Source organism: Panthera uncia, assembly GCF_023721935.1.
Source record: "Panthera uncia isolate 11264 chromosome C1 unlocalized genomic scaffold, Puncia_PCG_1.0 HiC_scaffold_3, whole genome shotgun sequence".
Classification (NCBI taxonomy): domain Eukaryota; kingdom Metazoa; phylum Chordata; class Mammalia; order Carnivora; family Felidae; genus Panthera; species Panthera uncia.
The window spans coordinates 109,050,453-109,073,513 of record NW_026057584.1 but is presented as its reverse complement, the minus strand read 5'-3'; the positions used below and the strand labels follow the sequence as shown (position 1 = coordinate 109,073,513).

Here is a 23,061-nt window from a genome sequence, read left to right as displayed (position 1 = left end):
GGGCCCCTGGGTGGCTCAGTCGGTTGAGCATCGCATTTGATTTCAGCTCAGGTCATGATCTCACAGTTCATGAGCTCAAGCCCCTGTGCAGAGCCTGCCTTGGATTCTCTCTCTGCCTTTCCCCAGCTCACACACGCTCTAGCTCCCTCTCTCAAAACTAAATAAACTTTAAAAAAATCCAATTTTCTTTTTACTTATCTTGATGATGGTTAAGTCTGTTCACCTTGAAAACCTACCAAGATGTATGTTTGTGTACTTGGGCCTAGATGTGCTATTTACCAGTAAAGTTTATTACAAGAAAAAGCCAACTTCCTGTCAGTACCCAGTTAAAAACCACTCAGGCTTTCTTGTGGCCCTGGGATCAAACTCAGATCCCTGCCTCAGAATTTCTCTCCTGACTATGGACTCTAGGTTCACTTGCAGCTCCCTAAATGAGACAAACTAGCTCCTGCTCCTCCCTCTATCCCCACCTCCCACACCCTACCTGGATAATTCCTCAGACATCATTTTAAGCATCATCTCCTTGTAGAAGCTTTTCCTGACTACCAAAGAAATCCCTCCTCTCTTCCACCTGAGGGGCCCTCTGCTGCCTTCTCACAGCCACCAAGTCCCCCTCCCTGACCTCCACCTCAGCAGGAGCACTCCATACACTGGCTGGCAGTATCCAATGAGCATCTGAATGTCAGGAACCATATCTTCAAGTCTGGCCCCAGAATAGTTTAGAGAATCTGCAAAATGTTCAAACTCTGCCACCCTGCCCATTATGGTGAGCTCCCCTGGGGCAGCTTGCCTACAAGATCCTGCCTGTGGCAGTTCTCCAAGGCTGGCAACCTTCAAGAGGCACGGGTGCTATTGTGAGAATTGGTGGAGCTGGACCCAGCTCCATCACCAGAGCAAATGTGCAGATAAAGCTCTCCTTCCTGCAGGCTTGCTTCTTCTGTCAGATGAAACGGTGGGATTTTGAGCTCTAATGATATGTCCTTCCTAAACATAAAAGCCGAATGACCAACCAGACAGTTTTAAAGAAGACAAGTAAAAGTTTATTGTGTTGAGCAGACCTTATTTTCATTACAGTACCAGGAAATTCATTCTCCACTCACTTCGGGTGCAGAGGGCTCTGCAGACACCTAGGGCCCCGGTACTTGTTCCCAAGCAAGGGGCAGCACCTGCACCTATGTTGCATTTAACGAGCAGGATTACAGTAAAACAGAATAGTTATAAAGAAGGTTTTCGAAATACATACTTTCCTTTAAAAATTCTAGTATTTTTCATTTTTTCTATGTTTACCTCATTATCATCAAGGATAACTGGTTGGAAAACATGGTACTTGATAATCTTTTTCCCAAATCATTTGCCTTGAATTTTGCTACTTTTACTCTGACGAGGAATTATGCCCACTTCTCTGGACATCTAAATAATGACGAGTAAGGCAATGCATAAATTACAGGTGGGATGAAGGCCTTAGCTCATACCCCAACTTGTTTCTTCTTAAATCTTCCACATTTGGCCTCTATGTTGCTAGGTAATTTAAGATTCAGGAGACAGCCTCTTGCTTGCAAAATCAGTATCAGGGAGTTTAAGCTTAATGTGCTACTTTTGGGGAGCATGCCGCTGCTTGAAGCTGATTTTGTGGTTTCGTTTTATAAACTGTCAGCACTCAATGGCACCCTGAAGGGGAGAGACCATCTACTTAGTGCACTGACTCACTACTACCCACAAGTGTCATTTCTGAATTAGATCAAGAGATCAAATAGCAAATGAAAGAGAAATTGGTATCCTCCAGATAGTCTGAAATATTAATTACAACCTGAGTTAATGAAGTCAAATTTGCTTGAATTCAATCAGGCAATTACCAAAGTTGTGATTGAGATCTTCCCCCACTACATCAAGACAGGGAAAACATGAATTTAAGTAAAAAATGTTATCCCACCAAACTAGACACATGACAGCTATATTTAACTCTAATCATCCCACAAAAATGTCCCCATAAAATCAAATACTTAAAAAATTAAAATTATACAACAGTTGAATATATACTTAAATTACTTTGTGCACAATGCACCTTCCATTTGTTGTTGCCAAGAAAAACTTTCCATTTACCAAATGATCTACCAGTTTACCAGGTGATTTAGCAGAACATTTCCATCTCCATGAAATCTGATGCCATAGCATTAACATTGGAATCAGAAAAACACACTAGAAATTCCCTTGTGACTCATTCATGGCAATTTTAGAAAAGGGCTACTTTCAAGTACCCGAGTTTACTCACAGGGGAGATGTAGGGTAAGAGGAATTTTACTGAATCCTAGGAGGGTGGTGTCTGACTTGTTCCAAATTACAGTGGCAGTCAAGTATGATTCCCAGCTAAAGGACAATGGAATTTCCTTCCTATTAGCTGGGCCCGTCCCTTCTGAAAACCCCACTCACACCGCCAGCTTCCGGACCTTCGTTCAGGCACCACGTCCTGCAACCAGACAGAAGTTGTTCCTTCAAGCACAGCCTCCACATGGTTCACAGCATGAGGACTGGAGGAGAGCAGAGTTCATTAAGCTCCGTTCCTGGAAACGATTTCTGAAACATATGTAAAATCTTTGCTCTCCCACTAGCTGAGTTCACGAAACAAGGGCCTACCTCGAGGCATATACACATAGTAGGTAGGCAAACATCTGCATGTTTCCGTTAGAAACACCACATCTTGAGATTCTACACCTTATCATCCTTATGGGAAACTAATGTGTCATCATTCTCGGTGTGGTCAGTACTGAGTTCAATTGTAAAACACACATAGGCATGCCTCCTCAGCTCCAGCAGCAGGCTGTGTGAATGGGGTTTGGTCTCAAATGCCACTGTTCATAGAACATAAAAACTCACATGTTGCATGTCATTCGGACATGTCACATTATTTCACATCACACTGGCCCTGATTCATAAAGAAAATTTCCCATTATGGCATGATGAGAGACAACAAATCCCGTTCCATAAAAATGATGGTTAAAAACAATGCACTGTGAACAGTTTCCAGAACCTTGAGCATTTCAGTGCCATCAATTCTTGCTTCTTGGGAAAAAAATCTGTATCTTTTGGGTCACAATTTGCTTTCGCACAGTAGAGTCAATGGACAAAGCTGACCAAGACCAAATTTTAGTGGTATTATCATTTCCTAGGACATTAGAGGTTCATCCTGAAAGATACTGTTGCCACATGAACCAAGAGAAGGAAGGAAGGCCCTACACCACTTCAAAAGCAAACGAGGTCTTACACACTTAGAAACAACTACTGGTAAGACTTGTGCTTAGGGTGGTGACAGACAAGAGCAGTGAGGACACACACTACACGGAGAACAAATTTCACACTGTACGTTCCTCACATGGAATATGCATAAGAGACCTGGTGGAAAGACATGGAGAAAGGTGGCATGTTCCATGTCCCAAGGGAACCAGCATTTAAAAAGCACACCCCAGTGACTTTAGTATTTCCCACTCAATCTCCCAGAAAATCAACTCAGAAAGTACACAGTTCTGTTCACGGGTGGACTGAAGTGGTGGTGGCAGAAGGCTCTCTGACAGCTTTTCTTCGATCCAAGATGAGGCTAAACAAATGTTTTTTGTTCTCATTGATTCTATCCCTTCAGCTGCTCTGACCAGTGAGCGGCAGGGGGGGGGGGGGGGCGGGGGGGACTCAAGCTACAGCCTCTGTCAACAGCAATGACTCTGAGGGACCTTTTCAGTCTTGGATCCATTTATCTAAAAATTTGAGCTCCCTTCTTCCCAACTTTTAATGGAATTATAAAAGCTCCTTCTGACTGACTGAGAGACTCCTATGCTAACTTTTGCTTATGTGACTATAGAAAAAAATAAATTACTTGATATTTGCCATAAGACTTTGATTTCTAAAAAAGACTGAAAACCTATGTTCCCTGGCTTAGAAGAGTGAGGATTCAGCTATCATTTGCAGCCCCTCCTCACATTTGTAAAAAGCAGGCAAAATATTAGGGACAAAAATGGTTTGCAATGGAAGGAGGCACAGTCCACAAGAGTGCTCTTGTGTACCCTGCAGCCTGGGCAGACAGAGGGAAGCCCCTAGAGCCTCACGCCCATGTAGGCCGAAAACACACCAGAAGACTCCCTCTGGGTGCCTCCCAACACTGCCCGCTCACCAGGAGAGGCCGCTCCAGAAAGGCCACTCTGGGCCACTGAAGTAAAGACACTAAGAGCAGGGCTGATGCTGCTTCAAGATGCAACTATGTGCTGTCAGAAGAGTGGTGTGCCGGCAATTTCGGCAAACCAGAGGCAGCCCACAGCACTGAACTAAAAGGAACAGAGGACCACGTACAGAGGAACACGGATTACAGTCAACATCTCTCCTCTTCTCACCTTTGGGAGTCCTGCGTAGAGAAAAGTCAAAGCCAACTTTGCCTGGGTCTGAGAAAGAACCCCCTGCCCCCCACCCAGAGGAGCAGAAGGTGGATGATGTGATGACCTTCCCGAGGGAGACTGGAGCCCCTCAAGATGGATCACCAGAGGGGCTCACTATGGCTGTATCCAGTGAGGAAATCAATAACAGACTTTTTTTTTTTTTTTTTTTTTAAGAAAGTGGGAAGAAAAAGCAAAGACTTTCACAAATAGAAAAATTATTTACAAAACAATTTCCTAAGAAGTTTACTGGGGTTGGGTGGGGAAGAAGAATAATGTTTTCATTTTAAATTAGTCACGTGGTACTGACGGTTTATAAAAGGGAATGGCCAATTTCTGTCTTCTTCACCTCCCCCAAAATATCCTAAAGTCATCCTACTCCTGATAGGTTTCCTACCCTCATCCCAACCCACCCCATCCTGTCTCCAAATTAATTGCCTGGAGCCAATCTCAAAGACACATGATTGTTGGTTGGGTTTCCATTTAACAATGAACCCACTGCTGGGGAAGAGAACACAAGGACACAGGACGCACTGGCATAAACCTCAAGGTGTGTGGACCTCGGACAAAGCTTCTGCCACCACAGCGCAGGCTGCAGACTGAGCTCCGCTGTCAGTAAACTGAGGTAAGGAAGAACATGGCGGCTCTGGCGGGTCGGCTTCCCATGGTGATGCAGCATGTGTGTGCTCTTGGTGTGGGCACCACAGGACTCATTTTCTTCCAGTTGCCTCTGCCATTTTCCCTTCTGGTTAGAAGACTGCTCTTTACAGAGTCCCAAAAGATCAGCCACTTGTCTTCCTCTGAGGTACAAATCCAATAGAGCCTTGACTCCAAAGATCCAGAGCCCACCGGCGTGTAGAAGTCAAAATCAAATGCTCAGAATCAAAAGGTGTGGCACGCCTGCCCAGCCAGTTTATCAGCAGTTGTAAAGACAGATCAGAAAAAACTAGCATTTAATACAAAAAGTGTTTTTCAAATTGTGCAATTTCCTGTCCTCCTGTGAAGATCATAATTCTTCTCGTTTCTGAGGTCCTATGGAAAAGGAGAACAATTGAAAATAGAATGGTTTTATCCTCAAGTGACAAAAATACAGACTGAATATTTCTTCTGGTACTGTAACCTATTAACTGTGGCCCCACCTCCATTTTATCTCTATTTTGAAATTTTTAGAAGCTTTGGTGTGGAGTGTATTATATTTTGAAAGCAAAAACAAAACAAAAAAGACCTTTTTGTTTTTAAAAACACAAACCACCTGCATATCCCTATTCCAGCAGAACTGTTTCACAAATACAATCTTTACTTCTGGTAAAAATATACACATTTTTAGTCAAGATTCTTCTTTTTTCATTTAATAACACACAAACACATTTTCCTAAGTAAAAGTATAGCTCATTTACCACTCTCTATTCTTGGATGTTTAAACTGTTTTTAATAATTTTGGTTTACTGGGGAGCCTGGATGGTTCAGTCAGTTAAGCATCTGACTCTTGACTTTGGCTCAGGTCATGATCTCATGGTTCATGGGATCGAGCCTCACATAGGGCTCTGTGCTGATGGCACGGAGCCTGCTTGGGATTCTCTCTCCCTCTCTGCCGCTCCCCCACTTGCTCACGCATACACTCTCTCAAAATAAAACAATAAACTTAAAAAAATAATTTTGGTTTAGGGGCACCTGGGTGGCTCAGTCGGTTAAGTGTCTGACTCGGCTCAGGTCATGATCTCAGGTTTCATGGGTTTGAGCCCTCATCAGGCCCTATGCTGACAGCTCAGAGCCTGGAGCCGCTTTGGATTCTGTGTCTTCCTCTCTCTCTGTCCCTCCCCCACTAGCACTCTCTGTCTCTCTCAAAAATAAACATTAAAAAAAATAATAATTAAAAAAATTTTGGTTTATAAATAATAAATTTCTCCATTTTTATTACTTTTTTCTTATGTGAACTTATTTCTTTAAGGTAAATTCCCAAGAAAGGAATTACTGAGGGTATAAACATGTTAATGGTTTCTGCTTTTTAACAAGGACTGTTCTAATACACAGAGCTTTGGCAAGGTAGACCCAGAGCACTTTCCTCATCATCTTCCCAACAAATAGCATTATCAGTATCAATATGCACATTTTTTCAATGGAGTGTATATATATATTTTTTTAATGTTTATTTTTGAGAGAGAGAGAGAGAGCACAAGCAGGGGAAGGGCAGAGAGAGAGGGAGACACAGAATCTGAAGCAGGCTCCAGGCTGTCAGCATAGAGCCCAACGTGGAGCTCGAACTCACAAGCCATGAGATCATGACCTGAGCCTAAGTTGGGTGTTTAACCAACTGAGCCACCCAGGTGCCCCTCAAGGGAATATTTATTAATGACAGATTCCTTTAATGTAACTGCTGTTTTCTCAACTTCATTTATTTGTGTTTTCCTCTTATTTGAATAGAATTGTACATTATTTACCCACGTATCGATAGAAATCCTTCAGGTGCTAATAGCGAATTTGAATTATTTTTATTATTTTTATTTTATTATTATTATTATTTTATGATACTTAACAACATAGTACAGTCTTCGGGATGATTAGGTGAATCATTCAAGATCCATGTTCTGTAACTGACTTCTTAGAATTAGTTTTGAGCTGAATAATGTTAAAAAACCAGAATTCAGCTTATTAATAGTTTACAAACGGTCACTATTGTATTCTAATGATTTTTGTCAACTGTATACCATTAGAGATTTACACAAGAGTGGGGAAAATATTACATGAAGATTTAGTCCCTTCTATTCTTAGCCTAAATTAAATAAGTCCACTCCAATATTCTTCTTTGAAAGAACACTTTTTTTTTCAAAATCAATATACACTTTGTCTTGACCCTAAATATGTTCATTTAATAATGCCTGGACAGATTTAATAAAAAACCAAGGAATCTGACAAAAGATCCCCAAAATAATGTCAGGCTTAGCTTATATATCACAAAATTCATGAGCCTAAATAACAGAATTCTCAATGCACCTTTTCTCAAAAAGATAAAATAAAATAAGGGAAAAGAAAAGGGGGCAGCAACTGTATTAATACATACGTTTAGAAGGCCAACTAAAAAAGGAAAGTAAAAATATACACTGGTTGATGTCAGGATGGAAGGGCTGAGATTCCTTTTATTCATTATTCTGTTGTTTTTGCAACAAACACAAATCAGAAATGCAAATAAGTACTTCCCTAAGGCTGACCGCTGGACTTACCTTCCCAGCGTGGCTCCTGTGTCATCTTCTTGTCCAGCATTCCTGTCTCTTTCTCCCTCTGGAACCGGGTCTGTAGCTGCTTGATCTCTTGGTCGTAGTCCTGCCACTCTGGGACAATTCGAACAGCTGCTTCCAGCTTGGGCTCTTTGGTCATTGGATTATTACACTGTAAAACCCAAATCACATGCTTCAACCAAGCTAAAGACAGGGCACATTATACAGAATTAAAAGATGTGTCTGTTCTTGGATTCTAAGTCCCAACTGAACAAAAAGAACAACACTGAAGAGCCAAATGAGAGACCAGCAGAAGCAATGTGGTAGTGGGTCACATAAAGCTTCTACAAAATTGTGGAGAATGACTGGAAAGCAGGAACTGAAAGTTCCTTTGATAAAATTACAAGGCACAGAGATAATCCATGGACAAGTAGTAACTTCACTGATTGTAAGTAGTGAAACAGCCCCATCAGACACCAGAGAACCTGGCTGCCTGCTGCACGCAGCAGAGATCTGTGGATATTACTACAGGATGTGCTACAGTCCCCCAACTGCACAACTACAGAGAAGACTAAAGAAGAATCTGTGTGTTAATAACGATCTAGTCATAAATCACACTGGAATAAGATGTAGAAAAGAACCACAGACAGCTTACCAAATCTATTGTTTTAGCCCTTTTCTTAGAGGCATCATCACACCACGTTTCACACCAAAGCCATTCTTGAGGGAGTGATTTAATTGGCACCTGATGGATCATGTTATTGGGCAAATCCTGTTTGGTAAAAAGAAAATAAGACACAATACTCTCAAGTTCTGAGGGAAACTGAAATAAACTCAGAGCAAATTAGCGGTAATGGCTGCTCATTACATATCACATACCAATCACAATTTTTTAGAACTGAAAGGGTCTACTAAAAACCTGTGAGAAGCTAAAATACTTATTTGTGATTTTTTGTAAAACTACAGTTTAGAGGACTTCTAAAACATCTACCTATGATAAGCACCTGAAAAACTTTAGCTTAAAACTCAAAAATAACCTACACCTAGACTTCTCTCCATGAGGGCAATTCTAAGAAAAAATACTAGTGCTTCTTGAAAGTTAACTAAGCATAGAGTGTGGTTTTGATACTTCACAACTTTGCATAAAGGATGCTCCAAATCAACCTTGTCAACTGAGGCTTGATCCCAAGTGGATGAAGCTTACATGTTTTCAAGCCAACTGTATGCTTTGAAGCTTTTTTCTCAGGAAAACTTTTGAGTTTGACACAATAAAATGTTGCACTATCTTAAGACACAACCAATATGATCCAGAAATTCCACTTCTGGATATATGCACAAAAGAAAGCAGGGACTCAAACAGATACTTTTACACCAATGTTCACAGAGGCATTATTCACAATAGTCAAAAGATGGAAATAAGCCAAATGTCCATCAACAGATGAATGGATATACAAAATATGGTGTGTGTGTGTATACACACACACACACACACACACACACAGGAAAATTCTTTCAGCTTAACAGGAAGGAAATTCTGAAAGCTGCTATGACATGGATGAAACTTGAAAACATTATACGAAGTAAAATAAGCCAGGCACAAAAAGGAAAAATATTATATGATTCTAAAAGTACCTAGAATAGGCAAGTTCATACAGACAGAAAATAGAATAGAGGTTGTCAAGGGACTGGAGGGAGGAAGGAAGGTGGAGTTGCCATTTAATGGGTACAGAGTTTTGGTCTGGGATGATGAAAAACTTCTGGAGATGGACAGCTGCACAACACTGTGAATTCACTTAACACCACTGAACTGCCCACTCAAAAATGGTTAAAGTGATAAATTTTGTGTTACCTGAATTATACCTAATATTACAGATAAAGACACTTGTAGATGACAAAAATTGAAAAAAATTGTTACTAGTGAACTTACACTAAGGAAAATTAAAGGATATTCTTTAGGCAGAAGGAAAATAATCCTATATGGAAGCTCAGAAATGCAGAGAAGATTGCAGGGTAACCACATGAGCATATCTAAATAGATAACAATCCCATTGTAGGAGAAGAATTTCTGGGGTTTAAAATACAGAGATATCTAAAATCCACAGCAACAGCCATTCAGGCTGGGATAAGGATAAATGGAGTTAGTGAACTCTAAGGCCAGTATTACTCAACCTGAGGTTATGCAGATGCAGCAAGGAGTCTGCTAGGAATGTGGGCTCTTAGGCCCAACCATACATACACCTACTGAACTGGCCCATGCGAGTGGGACCCAGGAATTAACGCTTCAATAAGTTCTCCAGGTGAATCTTTTATGTATGCTGAAGTTTGAAAAGCACTGTTCTAATGTTTTTGCACTGTGTGGTAGGTGCAAATATACCAACTAGCATTAGCCTTTGCAAAGTCAGGAGTGCATAATACTGTAACCTCTAGGATAATCATTAAAAGAACTGCAAAAAAGTATATAGTTCAAGGGGCTCCTGGTTGGCTCAATCAGTGGAGCATGTGACTCCTGTTCTTTGGGTTGTGAGTTTGAGCCCCACACTGGGTGTTGAGATTACTTAAAAATTTAAAAATCTTTAAAAAAAAGTGTAGAGTTCAAGCTAGTAGAGGGAAGATGGAATTATAAAAAACTCTCCATCTGAAGGAAACTAAGGAGAAAAAAGAAACAGAACACATAAAATAAGCAGAAACACTAGAAAAGCCAGTCTTACTGGTGATTACGTTAACTATAAATGGACTAAATGTTCAAATTAAATGACTTATACAAAATGTAAAAACCAACAGATATAAGCCTATTTATAAGAAATGGAACTGGGGTGCGTGGGTGGCTTAGTTGGTTAAGCGTGCAACTTCAGCTCAGATCATGATCTCACGGTTCGTGGGTTCGAGCCCTGCATTGGGCTCTGTGCTGACAGCTCAGAGCCTGGAGCCTGCTTTGGATTCTGTGTCTCCCTCTCTCTCTGCCCCTCCCCCACTGTCTCTGTCTCTCAAAAATGAATAAATGTTAAAAAAAAATTTTTTAATAGAACTAAAATATAAGGATAGAAAAAATTGAAAACAGAAGGATAAAAACAATATACCATTTTACAATAACCAAAAGGAAAGCTGGCATAGATGTACTAATATTGGGTGAAGGTTCCCCCAACAAAAATCATTAAAAATTCAGTTGTAAGATATATATGCTTCTAAGTTTTAGGTACCTAATGGTATAGTCTCAAAACACATAAAGCAAAATTTGACAAAACCAGAGATGAAGATATCACAATACAGAAAAATATTTTAATACAATTCCCTCAGTAACTAATAGAAAAACAGACAAAAACACATAATATGACCAAATGGACTATACCTAATATCTACAGAATACAAAAAACCAAATGAAATGTTTACCAAAACTGATGACATTTGGGTCTAATAGTAAATCTCCACAAATTTCAAATGTCTGAAATCATACAGAAGAAATCCTCAAACCATAAAGCCACTGAGCTACAAATTAATAGCAAAAATGTAACTAGAAAATCCCTGTGTATTTGGAGTCACTTCTACATTACTTAAGAGTCAAAGACATCACACTGGAAACTAGAAATACATTGTACCAAATGACAAGGAAAATGCTACATATAAAACATGTGCAATGCAGCCAAAGTCTTGCTGAGATAGAATCTGATCATTTCAAATGCATACATTAGAAAGACTAAAAATTATGAACTAAACATCTCAGGAAACTAGGAAAAAAAATCAACAAATTAAATAAAGTAAAAGGTAAGCACAATAAAGAACAAATTAATGAAACAGAAAAGAAACAGGATGAAAAACATTAAAAGATGTTTCTTTTTTTTTTTTTAATGTATACTCATTTTGAGCAAGAGTGAGTACACGCATGCAAGCAGAAGAGGGACAGAGAGAGACACACAGAGAAAGAGACAGAGAGAGAATCCTAAGCAGGCTCTGTACAGTCAGCATGGAGCCCAATGTGGGGCTTGATCTCAAGAACTGTGAGATCATGATCTGAGCTGAAATCAAGAGCTGGACACTCAACTGACTAAGCCACCCAGGTGCCCCTAAAAGATGTTTCTTTAATTCCCAGTGAGGTGATAAAGGCAAAAAAGAGAAAGCACAGTAAACAATGTCAGAAAATTATAAAAGATAGAGAAAGAGAGAGAGAGAGAAGACATCAATATAGATCCAGCAGACTTTAACTGAAGTGATGAAAGCATTTTCCAAAACAGTGCACTTACAATCTGAACATGTTGCGCTATATAAATTATATCTCAATTTTACTTTTTAAGTATTTTTTAATGTTAATTTATTTTTGAGAGAGAACAGAGCATGAGTGGGGGAGAGGCAGACACAGAATCCAAAGCAAGCTCCAGGCTCTGAGCTATCAGTCCAATATGGGGAGTCCAATGTGGGGCTTGAGCTCACAAACTGTGAAATCATGCCCTGACCCTAAGTTGGATGCTCAACTGACTGAGCCACTCAGGAGCCCCTACATCTCAATTTTAAAAAATGAGAGGGTAGTACGGGGCACCTGGGTGGCTCAGGTCATGATCTCGCAGTCGGTGAGTTCAAGTCCCACGTCAGGCTCTGTGCCAACAGCTCAGAGCCTGGAGCCTGCTTCAGATTCTGTGTCTCCCTCTCTCTCTGCCACCGCCCCCCCCACTCCCACTCATGCTCTGTGTCTATCTCTCTCTCAAAAATAAACATTAAAAAAATTTTTTTAAAAATGAGAGGGTAGTATAAACAACTTCATGATGTTATGTTAGTAAATTTAGCGACACCTTAACAAAAACATTGATTAAAGTAGTAATAGAAAATGTCAACAGTCCCATAACTCTTTTTTTTTTTTTTTTAAATGTTTATTTATTTTTGAGAGAGACAGAGACAGAATGAGAGTGGGTTGGGGCAGAGAGAGAGGGAGACACAGAATCTGAAGCAGGCTCCAGGCTCTGAGCTGTCAGCACAGAGCCTGACATGGGGCTCGAATTCACGAGCTATGAGATCATGACCTGAGCCAAAGTCAGACACTCAACCAACTGAGCTACCCAGGCACCCCTACAGTCCCATAACTCTTAAAGAAACTGAAGTCATAATTTAAACACAAAGAAATTTCTATTAGGCTTCACTAGTGAATTCTACCAAACATTTAAGAAAGAAATAAGGTCAATCTTACACAAACCATTACTGGTAAATGAAAAAAGAAAAAAACAAAACCCAACTCATTTTAGTAAGCCAATATAGCCTCAACATCAAAATCTGACAGAGATATTACAAGCTATTATGTCACACAAAAACATAAATACAAAATTCTTAAATAAATAGTAAGCACAAAAAATCCAGAAATATATAAAAAAGAATAATAAATCATGACCAAGCTGGATTATATAATTCAGAAATTTTATTTAGGTATATAATTAAACTACACTTACGGAATAAAAGAGAAAATACTATCATCTCAGCAGATATTAAAAACATAAAAAAATTTAACACAAGTGATTTTTTTTATGTAGCAAACTAGACTTCTGGTGGTGTGGCCTGGGGCCTGAAGCATGGGGCACATAAGGAGAGGCGGGGTCTCAGGGCTGTGGAGCCACCAAGTGGTTGGCAGGGCAAAGTAGGACATGCAGGGAGGGCCAGGCCAGGCCCCAAATGAAAAATAAAATAAAAAATAAAGTAGGAAACTAGGAATAAAAGGAACTTCCTTAATCTGAATAAGAGGAAATATCTACAATATCTAAAAAATATCTACAATAAACATCATACTTAGTGGTGAAATGCTGAAAACTTTGCTTTTGAGTCAAGAATGTCCACTATCAACATTTCTGTTCAACATTAGGAAGTCCCAGTAAACAGCAAAAGCAAAAAAAAAAAAAAAAAAAAAAAAAAAATTGTGCAATTAGAAAAGAAAAAGTAAAATTGCCATTATTTGTAAATTATATGCTTACATATACAGAAAATACAAAAGTATATACAGATTAGTAGGGTAGCCGAATACAACAATGAACAAAAATCAACTGCAATTCTAGATACCAGCAACAAATGGAAACAAAAATTTTTTAAAATAACTCTTAACAGAGATGTATAAGATCTAAGATCTCTATGAGGAAAACAATGAGAAATTAAACACAACCCAAATATAAAATCCTAGGGGCACTTGGGTGGCTCAGTCAGTTGAGCGTCTGACTTTAGCTCAGGTCATGATCTCGCACAGTTCATGAGTTCGAGCCCTGTGTCGGGCTCTGTGCTGACACTGACAGCTCAGAGCCTGGAGCCTGCTTCGGATTCTGTGTCTCCCTCTCTCTCTGTCCCTCCCCCACTCACACTGTCTCTCTCTCTCTCTCTCTCTCTCTCTCAAATATAAACATTTAAAAAAATGTCAAAATATCACAATACACAAAATTTTTTTAAGACATAAATAAAAAATAAAATCCTAGTAAATGTGTTTTTCCTCCTAAACTTGACAAGCTCATTCTAAAATGTATATGAGAAAATAAAGGACAAAAAAGTACTCTAAGACACTCTTGAAGAATGAGGTGGGAGGATTTGACTTACTGGATATCACGACTTATTATATATAGAACTAGAGTATTTGAGATTTGTGTAGGATGTTAAGATAGACAAACAGGTGAGTCAAAAACTAGAAGACCCAGAAACAGATCCACGCATACATGAGTACCTCATATCTGGCAAAGATGGCATTGCAGAGCAGTGCATTCCATTAAACAAGAACAACAACAAACTGATGTAACTGTATATGCACAAAAAAGTGAAAGTTGAACTCTATCTCACACCATATATAAAACAAATTTCTACTGGAATATAGATTTGAATGCGAAAAAAATAAAGCTCATATTTTAAAAATGTCTTTGTGACCTTAATAGGGGTCAAAAAGCATTAACCATAGAAGAAAATACTGACCAGCCTGAAAACAAAAGATACCATTAAGAGAGTTCAAGTAGAAAATTTTGCAACATATACAACAAAGGTTACACTATTAGTACACATAAAGAATGCCCATAAATCAAGAAGAAAAATTTCAAATAATCTAAACACAGTAAAACCTTGGATTGTGAGTAACTTGTTCTGCGAGTGTTCTGTAAGAAGAGCAAACATTTCTAATGAATTTTAACCTGATAAACAAGCAATGTCTTGCAATACGAGTAATATGCAATGCTGAATGTCACATGATTACAACTAAGTCAATGGTTCTTGAAATTTGCTTTGATATATGAGTGTTTTGCATTACAAGCATGTTTCTGGAACGAATTATGCTTGAAAACCAAGGTTTTACTGTATTTAAATAAGCATATCACAAGAGAATATCTAAATGACCATAAATACACAAAATGGTACTCAACTTCATTAAATTATGGAAATGCAAAATAAGACCACAATGAGGAGCAACGCCAACAAAAATGGCAGAGTAAGGAGCTCTGAAAGTCTGCCTTTTGATAAAAGCAACCAAAAAAGTGATAAAAATTGAATCAACTTTTTTCAGAACTCTGAAAATTAACCAAAGGCTTGCAGCAACCCAAGGAGCACCTAAAAGTCAACAAAAAATGGTTGAATGTTGCTAAGAACAGTGAATTTTGAGGTATTTGGACTTCTATTCCCATTCTCCTGTTCCCCATTAGTCTCAAAAAATAACAGCCTGCACTGCCATACTGGAGTAAGGAGAACAAGGCTGGAGGTCTTTCAAACTTCATTCCAAAAGCAGAGCCATCATTTGAAGACCGTACTGTATAGGCCTGTCTCTATTCAATCTCACTTGAACTTACCCCATGCTAAAAGCTTCTCCTTGGCAGCCCTTGAAAAATGTGTTGAGCTTTCTGAGGCTGTCTGAGATGGAGCAAAGAATACATTAAACAAAAATCTTAACAAGAAATACTGAAGAATGAGATAACCACAGAAGGCTGTGAAAAGAAAAGACAGATTCCTGGGAAGACAAAAGGCCATGAGAACAGTACGTGTAAGGCTCTGAGCATGCTCTGTGTTGCGTACATAAGTAAGAAAGCCCTAATAAAGCCATAAACTCTCACCTCTTGTTGATCTTGAAGCCCTATGCAACAGAGAAGTGCAGACTAAGGTACAGTTGTAAACTGCCTGGCTGACTGTTGAGGATGTATCCCAACAGGCACCCAGAGGCCTCTGGCAAAGACTGGAAATCTTTGTGGTTTTGAACACTTAAGAAATCTCTGTCCAATTTTAGCTGACGACTAAGCTAAGCAGGCATACCAAATATGCAGACTTCACAGAACTGGTTTAGAAGTCCAAAAACAAACAACTACTACAATAAGCACCAGCAACGAACCCTGGGAAGGGGGGAAAAAGGATTTCCAGAGTTGCCACACTACATTACTTGAAATGTTCAGTTTTCAATGAAAATGGGAGATGCAAAATACCAAATATACAAAATCCATATATAGGACAAAAAAGCAATCAATAGAAACTATACTTGTGGAGGCCTAGACACAAGGAATTTATATCAGGTATCTTAAATATGTTCGAATAGGAACAAAGGAAATCATGTCTAACAGAACTAAAGGCAAGTATGTGAATGATGTTCCAAAAAATTAGAGACGATTAATAAAATTATTAATTATACAAATTAACCAAATTATACAAAAGAACCAAACAGAAAAATCTGTTGAAAACACAATAGCTTAAATAAATGAAAATTCACTAGATAGGTTCAACCACAGGTTTTAGCAGCAGAAAAAATAATCAGGTCAAGTGAAGATAAATCAGTTGAGATTATCCAGTCTTGAGATTATCCAGGAGCAGAAAGAACAATGAAGAAAAATAAACAGAGCCTCAGAGAACGGTAGGAAACCATCAAATATACTAACGCACACAATGGGGGTCCCAAGGGGATAGAAAAGAGGCAGAAATAATACTTAAAGAAATAGAACTTCTCAAATTTGGTGAAAAACATTAGTCTATACATTCAAGAAGCTCAATGGACTCTAAGTAGGATAAACTCAAGAGACCCAACATCATAATCAAACTCCCGAAAGACTAGAGATGGCGACTCGTCAGATAAGGGATTCTCAAGATTAACAGCTAATTTCTCATCACAAAACATGGAAGCTAAAAGGCTGTGAGACAATATAGTCAAAGAAAAATATGAGAAGAAAAAAAACTGTCAAGCAAGAATTTTATATCCAAGCAAAACTATTCATGAAAAAAATGAAGGAGAAATTTACATATTACCTAAGAAGTTTGTAGCTCCAGAGCCATTCTATCAGAAATACTAAAGTGAGTCCTCTGGCTGAAATGAAAGGGTACTAGACAGTAACTCAAATCCACATGAAGAAATAAAAAGCAGTAAAGGTAAGTAGGTAAATATAAAAGATAGTATCAATGTATTTCTGGTTTAGAGCTCCTTCCCCCTGCCCCTGGTTTAAAAATAATTACAAACAGTAATAATTATAAATCTGTGTTGACAGGCATAAAATGTATAAACATGCAAACTGTATGATAATGAAAGTAGGCAGGGGAGGGGGGGAACCACATCTCCATAGGAACAAAGTTTTTGTATACTATTAAGTTATTATTAACCCAAATTAAACTGTCATAAATAAGTGTTAATGATAATCATCAGGACAACCACTGAGAAAGTAAGTCAAAAATATATAGGAGAAACAAGGGAATTAAAATGGCAGATGTTAATCCTACTTCACTAATAATTTTATATTAGATATAAATGTGATAAACTCTCCAAATGAAAGCCACAAGGGATGGCAGTTCACATGTACCAAATTAACAGACTGACAATAAGTTTTGGTCAAAACATGGAGCACCAGGAATCCTTACACAGCTGATGGGTATATAAGTTAGAACTACTTTGGAAAACTGTCTGGGATCATCTAGTAAAGATAAATATACAAATATGGTAACCCAGCAAATACACATGTAGCTGAACACACAACTGAAATATGTGTACATGTGCAGCAACACAGGTGCATGAATGATCACAGCAGCATTATCCACGGAAGACAAAAATGGAAAACAACCCAAATGTAGAATAAACAAAACGTAGTACCTCTACACACACCAACAGGGATGGATCACACAAACATAATGTTGAGCAAAAGAAATCAGACTTAAAAGAGTTTATCTTTTAAGATACAACTGAGGTAGGGAGAAAAAAAAAACAAAACAGGCAACACTAAACCACAGTATTAAGGATACACGTTAAAGTAGTAATTCTATAGAGAAAAGCATGGGGTGATTACCACAAAGGTCAGGATGCTGGATACTTTTATTAAGAATGGTAGCTGCAGGATTTTAGTAATGTTCTACTTGTTGAACTGGATGGTCATATATGGGCATTAGGTCTGTGGTAATTCACTGGTGCATGTGAATATGTATATATTGGTATAGTTTTGTTTTGTATGTTTTCTTTTATGGGTGCTAAATATCATAATGAAAGTTTTAAAATGTTTAATGCAGACTTTAGCAAAACAAAATATGTGAAAGTAGGTATCCACAACAAACTAAAAGCTTACTTCTGAAAAATGTTGAGCATTAAAAAATCGATTCAGATAAACTTCTTAAAAAAACACCATGGTTTCCAACAGAAAAGAGGGAAATTGTGAAACTATACACTGTGAATCCTTGCTAGTTAGTCTCTAAAGAGAAACAAATTTCCCCTAGCAAGCAGGAAAACACATTTATCAGGTTATCCTAGGTGCAAAATTAAACAACATGGTAATGGTTTGAGGAGGCAGCATCCTCCTTTCCATCTCCCTTCCAAACCAACATCATTAGGCCTACGACATTTTTTCACTCCTATGCATTCTGTTGAGGACAAAAATGTCTCACACACACACACACACACACACACACACACACACACACAGTCCTGTCCATGAAGAAACAAAACATTGTTCCAACAGAGGAGAAAACTGAGAGGAAAATAATAAATTCAATTTCTGACATAATATTGCATACCCATCACTGCAAGTGTTAACCAAAAAAATAGCCACTTACTTGATCAAGATTTGAAAGGCTGTTAGGATCCTGACTCAGACCTTGGTACTGTCCCCTGAGTCTGTCACCAGCAGCTATTTTCCTAAACTTCTTTAGATCCACGACATATAGTGCACTGGATAGAGAAGAACTACTTGTTATAACCATGGATTATGACAAAGAATAACCCCACTGAATAATGGTCACCAGGTAAACATTCTGCCCTCTCTGTGAAAAGGTAAGCTGTGGCCTCCAGTGGAGCTCAGGGTCAGCATGTGCTTCTTCAAAGATGGCAGGAAATTATTGCAAAACACATACTCTGCCATAAGCTCACTTTGTCACTCTTTCTTAATTGCCTTCCTTATTTAGCTGCCTTAAGTCTCTGACAATAGAAAACTTCTACCAAACGTCAGCAGATTAGATAATAAAAGCTGACCATCAGCCAAAAATAGCCTGATAATGTTTTAGATGTTGCTGGGAAAAAAAAACATCCACACTGTTATGGATCTTCTGGACCAAGGACATAACTAATGATAAAGAAATCCCCAAACCCCAACTTTTATTCTCTGTAAATGCTGCTTCCTACACATCCCAGACCTTCCAGATCTTCCAAACCACATTCTGCCAAGAACAGATAATGCAATGGTACACAGTCTGACCTAGGAGTTCTACTTCTAGGAATTTGTCCTACAGATATATTTGAAATATACCAAATGATGTATTTATTCACTGCAACACTGTATGTCACAGCAAAAGACCACAAATAACCTACATATACTGCAATAAAATGCAGATGTTAAGAAAGAAGGTCTCTCAACACATTGATAGAAGATCTACTATAGTAAAAAAAAAAAAAAAAGGGCAAAAACTGAAAAATATGATGGTATATTTTGTGTAAAAAAAAAAAAAAGGATGTAAGAATCAAGAAACTCTACGGGCATCTGGGTGGCTCAGTTGGTTGAACATCTGACTCTTGATTTCAGCTCAGGTCATGACCTCATGGTTCGTGAGTTCGAGCCTGCCTGGGATTCTCTCTCTCCCTCTATCTCTGCATCTCCCCTACTTATGCACTCTTTCTCTCAAAATAAACAAACATTAAAAAAAAAAATTAAAAAAAAAAAAAAGAATCAAGAAACTCTGGAAGGACATACTGCAGTAAATTAATAGATGATGTTATCTGTTATAGGAGTAGGAACTGGGTAGAAAACAGACAGAATTGGGAGACCTTTTCACAGTATATTTTTCATAATTTTTATTTTTGAGCCACATTAATAACATATTACCTATTCATAATTTCAAATATGTAAAATTAATTTTTTGAGAAAAGAAAATCCAACAGCTTTGGAGAGTACTCCTTTTTCAGTACCTGATATGATACTTTCGCCCAGCCAAATGACTGGCCCAGTACCCTGATTTCCAGAACCTGTATCCATCCATTTCTTTTCGGCTATCACAAAAGGGAGTATAGCCATAAGGAGCACCATCCAAATTGAAATCTCTTAACTCTTTCAGATCTGTTCGGACAATCTGGAGAAAAAAAAATCACAAGTCATTTGTTAAACAGCCATGCAGACAGCAGTTTCCTTAAAACACAGATTGTCTCACTGAGACATTACAGAGGGCAGCTCTGAGGTTACCGGCACAGGCTCCAGCAGTAGACTCAGGCTAAGCCCAGATTCCTTCACTGATTAGTGGGCTGCCTTCGCTAACATGTAAGACACTTTGCATAGTGGTTGGCACACAGTATTCTAAGTATTCGAAAAGGTGGCAGTAAAACAAATTTATACTGCTTAGCTTCTGTGATGGAGTTTCCCCATCTGTAAAATGGAGACCTCACAGGATTACATGAATTAACATATGAACACATGCGGAATGATAACTGACACAGACCAAGTGCTCAACAAAGGTAAGTGTGTTTATATGAGAACCCAGAAAACATGCTTCAGGTCAAGCTGGTTGTGACACAGTGAGCTGAAGGAGGCAGGGAATCCCAAAAAGGTGGATGAAGTTTCTGGCCGCATGACCTTTGCACACATTCTATCACTTCCATTCAAATGATCATCTCAGGTTTCAGCCGGCTCAGGGAAAAGGGGAAGATTGTAAAGGAGAACTATATTAACACTTTTTGAGTGTGTATGCTCTAAAATCACAGTGTGTTCGTTTTAAGTCAAATCTTGACAGGAGGAAGAGTATCTGAAGAGCTACAAACTATCAAAGCTAGGCATCTATCTGGTAGAACTTCCTCTGTCTTACCCATGCCGATAACTCCTAGCTTTTGGGTAAATAATTGGAGACGATAGCAAGCACTGTTAAACCTCAATCTTCCAGTTTTTAGTCTGTGTGTTAAATGAATTAAGACACAAGACTGCATGTATGATGTATAGAGGCATAGAAAAAAAGATTAAAAGGAGATACCTCAAATGCAAACTGTAAAAGTGATCACACCTGGGTGTACCTTTTCATATATTTTAAATAATGTCACAGAGGCATGTATTTTTCTGTAACCAGAAAAGTAAAATCATTTAAAAAGGAGAAGGAAGTCTAACGGCTTTAATACAAACTGTTTAAACCTGGCTTCTAAAAGCTTACCTGATCAGCATCCACAAACAGGAATTTGTCAACAACCAGTGGGAACAGCACGTCCAAGAAGAGGATCTTGTAACCCCAAATGATGCGCTGTTTCTCAGTCTGCTGATGAAGCCACCGGGGCCATTTGTATTGAACAAGCTCATACTGGAAGTTGTACTCATTTGCCATATAAGGTATGAACTCCTATTTTGGCACATAGGGAACAACAGACAACCATTTACTCAGATGAAGAAAATCGGCTCTCTAATGGAAGTCAGCCACCATGATGACAGCACAAGTAAAACATATTTACCATAACGGCAGTTGAATACAGAAATCTGACCGTGACTCACCGGTGACTAAAAGAATACATATAAACTTGTCAAACCCCCCATTTCTTTAGGACTTCTAATTATCACGTGAAATGACAAATCTTTCAATGAAGGCTTTTAGGTTTGTGTGTGTGTGTGTGTGTGTGTGTGTTTTATGGAAATAAACTTATTAATTTACAGTAAAACATTTTTTGAGCTTGACTCAAAGGCTTTCTCAGACCTGGGCCTAACCCAGGGAATGACACGGCAGATCCAAATATTCTGAACAAATTTGTTTTTAAGTTTTTAGATCCTAAATACAAGTACCTTCAGGGGACCAGAAGTGAATTACTGAATAAAATAAAAGTTTTTTAGTAACATCTATAGAACCACAACAACAAAAGATACAAACAAGATACAAGATACAAACAAATTTAGATGACAAATACTAACTAATAAATAAAGCAGAAAACTTCCCAAGTCTGTTTTTCATGGTGCACAGATGAAACAACACTTCCAGAGATCACTGTTGTCCATGAGACAATGAATAATCCTCCCCACTGGAAACCAGCACTATGCTTTCTAATTAAATTAGAATATATATGCTCCGAGGAAGACAACATTATTTCATCAAAACAAAAGATTCAGGGGCACCTGGGTGGTTCAGTTGGTTGTGCGTCAGCTCACGGATCCCAGGGTTGCGGGACTGAGCCCCACGTTGGGCTCCGCACTGACCGTAGAGCCTGCTTAAGATTCTCTCCCTCTCCCTTCCTCCCACAGCCCCTCTCTCCTGCTTGCACTCTCTCACTCCCTAAAATTTTTTTTAAAAATTAAAAAAAAAAAAAAATACAAAGATACAGATTCTCCTCCTATGTTACCCAAACTTCAAACAGGTCACAATAATTTTATGTTTGGTTTTATGATGACTGTTCCCCTAAAGAGTCCAGGCTAGAAGACTAATCAACACGAAGTATGCAGCTGAGCTACGGAAACCCAAGAAAGAAAAGATTTTTAAGTTACACAAATAACAGAGAAGCAGTAAGAAGTATATTATACCATCATATCTCCTTAATGTCTCCTTTCCTCTCCCCTGAGAACAAACCTTAAATGTGGGGGACAGATAATTCTTCAAGAACCAGAATTTCACAGGAGTCCTGGTATTCTTCAGTACTGACAGCATCATTATACTATCAAACAAAAGCAAATAATAATCAATATTAATTTTCCAATGCTTTTTAATCTCAACAAAATTGAGCAGAGCTGATCATAAGACCGCTGAATGTTTTTCACAGCAGAGCTGATGGCTTTAAAAAAGAGACCCTTAGTAATGGAAAATGAAAAACTGCACTCATTATAAAGTTATCACTGAATGGAAAAGAAAGGGTATTTCTCACCTATAAAAATATACCTAACTGACAAAGGCAGATGTTTTAATCATGTTACATCTTTAAATACTCTGCTTCATGAACTGCCGTATTAATTATGCTACAAATGAACAACGGAGGTTGTAGCTAACAGTCTACATGACTATGAAAAGAAAACTGGAAAGCCGCAGCAGCTGTGTGTGGCTGCACTGCCCCCCACAGC

The 23,061-nt window shown here is 38.5% G+C and overlaps 1 protein-coding gene across 2 annotated transcripts in view; it reads right to left on the bottom strand.

Moving 5' to 3' along the window:
* Window positions 1–1,017: 1,017 nt before the first annotated feature.
* Window positions 1,018–23,061, bottom strand: part of UGGT1 (UDP-glucose glycoprotein glucosyltransferase 1) — a 110,195-nt gene continuing 88,151 nt past the window's right edge. For both annotated transcript variants that reach the window (XM_049615805.1, XM_049615806.1), the window contains 7 exons: window positions 22,577–22,661; window positions 21,185–21,367; window positions 19,962–20,122; window positions 18,617–18,731; window positions 8,280–8,396; window positions 7,631–7,796; window positions 1,018–5,444 (listed from right to left, as the gene is read on the bottom strand). In XM_049615805.1, coding sequence (XP_049471762.1) covers window positions 5,419–5,444; window positions 7,631–7,796; window positions 8,280–8,396; window positions 18,617–18,731; window positions 19,962–20,122; window positions 21,185–21,367; window positions 22,577–22,661 — 853 coding nt within the window. In that variant the 3' untranslated portion in view covers window positions 1,018–5,418. The remainder of the gene's footprint in view (window positions 5,445–7,630; window positions 7,797–8,279; window positions 8,397–18,616; window positions 18,732–19,961; window positions 20,123–21,184; window positions 21,368–22,576; window positions 22,662–23,061) is intronic.